Raw genomic sequence first — 5705 nt, 5'->3', positions numbered from 1 at the left:
ACACACACATACATATATATATAAATGTGCGTACATTTCATTTTCTTATTCTCTTAACGTTTATCTTTATTTTTACGTTTGATTTAAGTTTCGAAAGTAGCCCTTGTATCTCGATTAAGATGGACCAACGTTCCAAATCATGTAAAATATGTTTATAAGATATTAATAACTTATGTTTATAAGATATGGATAAGATGTGTCAAGATAAAGGCAGATAGGTTTTCCTCATTTCCAGATAATTTGCGGTCTTGTTTCCCAAGACTTGTCTGCCATCATACTTCCTAATCAGGAGATTCTCAGACACAGAAAACTCACTAAAAATAACTTTTTTTCATTTATTAAAAAAAAAAAAAATCCTCTATCAAAGTGAAATTTCAGTCAATTTTTAAGCTATGTGTCTTTCGTCTTTATCAATACTTTCACTGCATTTAATGCCATTTTAATATAGGTTTTACTTTTCATTATTATCATTGGCTAAGCTACAACCCCAGTTGGAAAAGCAGAATGCTATTAGCCCAACGGCCCCAAGGGGGAAAAATAGCCCAGAGAGGAAAGGAAATATGTAAATAAATAAACTACAAGAGAAGTAATTAACAATTAAAATTAAATATTTCCAGAACAGAACATTAAAATAACTCTTTCATATATAAACTATAAAAACTTCATAAAAAGGGGGTTTATAATTATTATTATCATTATTATTTGCTAAGCTACAACCCTTGCGGGAAAAGCAAGATGCTATAAGCCAAGGGGCTCCAACAGGGAAAATAGCCCAAAGAGGAAGGGAAACAAGGAAAATAAGAATATTTTAAGAACAGTAACATTTAAATAGATATTTCCTATATAACTATAAAAAAAACTTATTAAAACAAGAGGAAGAGAAATAAGATAAATAGTGTACCCTCAAGCAAGAGAACTCTATCCCAAGACAGTGGAAGTCCATGGTACAGAGAATATGGCACTATACCGATCTCTCCTGTTACCTTCTATTTTCTAATGCAAACCTCTCGTCTGGTGATATAATTGCTTCGCTATGTCAGCAAACCCTTTTGCATTTGGATTACAAAAATTTAAACTTGCAGCGAATGTTTTATGTTGAACAGGGTGATGTCTTCTCTTTTTTTTTTTTTTTTTTTTTTAATAATTTACATATGAAATATCTATTTTAATGTTGCTACTGTTCTTAAAATATGTCATTTTCATAGTTCACTACTTTTGTAGTTTATCTATTTCCTTACATCCTTTCCTTACTGGGTTATTTTTCCCTGGTGAAGCCATTAGGCTCATAGCATCCTGCTTTTAAAAACTAGGGTTGTAGTTTAGCTGGTAATAATAATAATAATAATAATAATAATAATAATAATAATAATAATAATAATAATAATAATTAGATGAAGAATATCTACTTCCTTTCAACTCGTCAATCAATTAGCTATGCTTCCAATGCAATTCGCAAAATAGAGGCTTCAAAAATTACGCAATTCATCGCACCTCGAGATCATTTCCCTCTGTGTCAAGTTATTCATTTTCCTATATGCCGAATATTCGCTCTCTTGTTAGCCTTACATCCTTAACTATTCGTCTTCCTCGATATGAAACAACAGAAACGGGAAACGTTAATAGGATCCTTCAGCATGAATAAACAATAACCCATCAAGTTATCAGATTTGTCCTAATTCTGATCATCCTTCACATTCAGATCTTCTTGGAGAGTACCATCCTGTTCATAATACTGGGTATGCAGTTCATTTTATTAGTCAGGCCTTCTCCATCATGAGACTCAATACTACCCAATGAGGAAATTAATCAGTAGAACTTTAAAAGTTCACACTCGCAGCAAATGTTTTTATAATGAACAGGCTGACATGAAATTTCTGTTTTGATTTTGTTACTCTTTTTAAAATAATTTATTGTTAAATTTTTCTCATATCGTTTATTTAGTTCCTTAGTTCCTTTCCTCACTGGGTTATTTTTCCCTATTCGAGCCCTTGGGCTTATTGCATCTTGCTTTTCAAACTAGGGTTGTAGTTTAGCTGCTAATAATAATAATAACAATAATTATAATAATAACCGGACGTTCAAAATATCTATGAGAATTGCTACATGTTGTGCAGCCAACAAATCGTGTTAATACGAAATAGTTACAGATGGTTTCAAATTATTGGAACCTAGATATGCGGCCCCAGGAGTATACAATAAGCTCCCACTAGACATACGAAAGATTGAAGATGATATTAAGGTTTTCAAGAACCTGCTGACTTTGTTTTTCAAGTGCTTCGATAGTGTGGATTTGACAATAAACGAGTAATGTGCGTTGTGTTTAGTGCTGAATCCTTCCGAACAAACATGATAGAATGACCGTGGAGGTCCAGTAGAGAGTAGGGTTCCTTTGCTGTATAGGACCAGAAAAGCAGTAACCCTTAAAGTAAAAGTAAAGTAAAATATTTAAGCAAAAAAAACGTTATAAAATTGTTCTTCTGAAATCCAAGTAATTATGAAACCACTAGATAATCTCTCTTGCTTATATGAAGTATAAACACATATAATTGTTCTTTTAAAATCTGATTTTCCAACAACTCAATGCTCCTCCTAAAATTACATCAATTTCCATTAGCCCCTATTGTTCAAGAGGTCCGTCTATAACATGAACTTTAATTTTTTTTTATAATGAATAGGCCGATATATCTCTTTTTATAGTTTATGAAACATCTGTTTTAAAGTTGTTACTGTTCTTAAAATATTCTAATTGTTCGTTACTTATCATATAGTGTATTTCCTTATTTCCTTTACTCACTGGGCTATTTTCCCAAATTGGAGCCCATGGGATTGCATCCTGCTTTTCTAATCAGGGCTGTAGCTTAGCTAATAATAATAATAATAATAATTATTATTATAATTTCTATCTGTCAACATAATAGCCTTTTCGCCTATTTCCCCCCCCCCCCCCATCACAGCAGCTAGCGAGCCAAGATACACTTTCTTAGACATTTGCTAATGTAACGTACATACCGTACTGCTATTTATTTCAATCATTAAATCATGAGGGAATAAATTACTCAACGACCTACAGAATTAACAATAATATTCATAATAATAATAATAGATAATAATCTTTCCTTCCCCTTCTGGATACGAAAGATACTGTGATGATTTAGGTCCTCTCATTTGTGAGACGAACTAACTCATCACGGTATTATTATTATTATAAAAAATGGCATCAAAAATAAAAAGTCTTCAAATGTAGAGATATTCCAGATTCCCATACAATGAGAGAGAGAGAGAGAGAGAGAGAGAGAGAGAGAGAGAGAGAGAGAGAGAGAGAGAGAGACTCAGGCAGTTGCGATGTCCCAGAAGCATAATATCGAGGATTCAACTGCCACGCAAAGAATACATAAATTAACGAGGCTCTAAAGGATTCGGTTGACTTGGAAACAACTGGAGAGAATATCCAAGTGTCTATAAAAAATGAGAGAGAGAGAGAGAGAGAGAGAGAGAGAGAGAGAGAGAGAGAGAGAGAGAGAGTCTAAGTATATTTATATATGTATATATACATATGTATATATATATATATATATATATATATATATATATATATATATATATATATATATATATATATATACATATATATATATATTTATATATATACACACATATATATATATATATATATATATATATATATATATATATATATATATATATATATATATATATATATATATATATATATATATATACAATTTTCATTTATTTTGAAGGCACTCTCACACTTTTAGCTTATAACCTTCCTTTCCACTATCTCTTTCACACCGAATATCAATCACTTTTCTTTGGCTTTACTTTCTACTTCACTTTTCATCAATCTATATTTTTTTCACTTCGTCACTTTTTTTTTTTGTCACTTCACTTCCCTGATATACATCCAAACCAATTGTATCTTGTATGATTGTGACACACAGTAGGCATAATAAAAACAATATCAACACCGTTTGACATAATCATATTGACATCTTAAGAATTGCTTTATTGAAAAAAAAAATAACGATTGCAACCAATTAACAAATTCATCACTTGCATTATCTAACGAGTATACATGTAAGGAAACTAATTATGCAATTTTAGCATGAATCATAGGCCTACAATGTTACCACTTTCAGAACGCTGCAAATAAGAAAATCCCTTGAAACCATCTTAATATAAATTTACGGTTCTAATCCTTTGAAATTGTCTACGTGATAAACTCAGCTTTCTAAGCAAACACACACACATACACATTCTTGCATGCACGCACTTCCGTGGGTGTTGTTACAGCGACAGGCAAAACAGCAGTATGAGGAAACCAGACTTGGCCAAACAGAATTCACTTTGATAATGTTCATTTTACAACAGAAACATATAAACAATACAATTACTAAATGCTGTTCACACATGACATGTTATTCTGTAGCAATGAGTAGTAGTAGTTAAAGGGAGTTTCCAATAAGACTAAAAGAGTATAAAAAGATAATGGAGGGGCAGAATACTGTTGCCAACATACAGTAGAGTAGTCACACCGCAAAAGTTAACCTATTATATTTATGATAAGAGCCCTGGGCTACAATTAAAACATGATGAGACACACAAACGTACAGAGAGAGAGAGAGAGAGAGAGAGAGAGAGAGAGAGAGAGAGAGAGAGAGAGAGAGAGAGGAGGGGGGGGGGAACACAAGAGCTACGTACCTCTGCCGTAGCCCTGCGTGTGTTTGGCGAAACTGTTGACGACGGCATCGACGGCCTCCTTCAGGATAGTTTTAGCACGTTGGTCATGGGCACCGGAGGTAGCAGAAGGCGGCCTATGACCGCCCGTGCCACCCGTGGCCCCGCCCTTATTCTTGCCTCCACCGCCACCCCCATGTACAAGTGAGGGGGCGGTCTCGTTGACTGCATGCGACTGCTCATGGTGGGCGCCGGGACGATTGTTGCAGCAAGCAAACAGCAGGAGCAGGAGCAGCACAAGGACACACACACTGCAAGCAGGCAGCAGGGCTGGCCGCCAGCTCACTCACACCGCCACAGACCAAAGAGGACTGACTGAGCTCCTCGTTCCACGTCAACCTTTATATACGGGATACAATTAGTTGCGCTCATGGAGGAGATACGGGAATGTGTGTAAGCGACCGCCTCTTGCAACTCGACGCATCCTCATGAAGTGACGAGCGCGACGAACGGCGGCACCATACTACTACTCTACTCCTCCACTGGCCTCTCCAGTGTTGCAGCAGCAGCAGCCAGCCAGCTGGCGGTGGCCTTGTCCGACGTCCGTCCACTCCAGACCATCCGCATTCGTAACTAGTTCCTCTCCAGAACTTTGACCTTGAATTTACATAACCTTTAGACAATGGAAGGCGCAAACATCAGCATGAAGCTTAATATCACATTTCTTATGTATTCCAGAATCATTTGGCGTTTATCATGATAGTTTCGCGAATCGTCTGGATACACAGAATGTGAGGGGGTGACCCAGGGCCCTTAAAGTGTCGCGCAAGGATATATCAAAGGTGCTGCCATCTAGCAGTGGCGGGATAAAGTTTCCATGATGAGTTATGAGAGTGGCATATTAGACTAATGTTTTTCTAGAGCTGGTCGGAGCTTAAACAGTCACACTCAAATACCCAGAATCAATTACTCCCATCACTGAAAGATTGTATCTATATCAAAATCCC

General features: G+C 35.6%; 1 protein-coding gene across 1 annotated transcript in view; it reads right to left on the bottom strand.

Annotated features, from left to right (window-relative positions):
- Window positions 1-5305, bottom strand: part of LOC137655751 (protein limb expression 1 homolog) — a 547460-nt gene extending 542155 nt beyond the window's left edge. Inside the window, 2 exon segments of the mRNA XM_068389823.1 lie at window positions 4723-4905; window positions 4908-5305. Of these exon segments, the coding sequence (XP_068245924.1) occupies window positions 4723-4905; window positions 4908-4941 (217 nt within the window). The 5' untranslated portion in view covers window positions 4942-5305.
- Window positions 5306-5705: the final 400 nt, after the last annotated feature.

Source organism: Palaemon carinicauda, chromosome 16 (assembly GCF_036898095.1).
Source record: "Palaemon carinicauda isolate YSFRI2023 chromosome 16, ASM3689809v2, whole genome shotgun sequence".
Lineage (NCBI taxonomy): Eukaryota > Metazoa > Arthropoda > Malacostraca > Decapoda > Palaemonidae > Palaemon > Palaemon carinicauda.
Note: the sequence above shows the minus strand (reverse complement) of the source record. Positions and strands in the feature narration are given on the sequence as shown.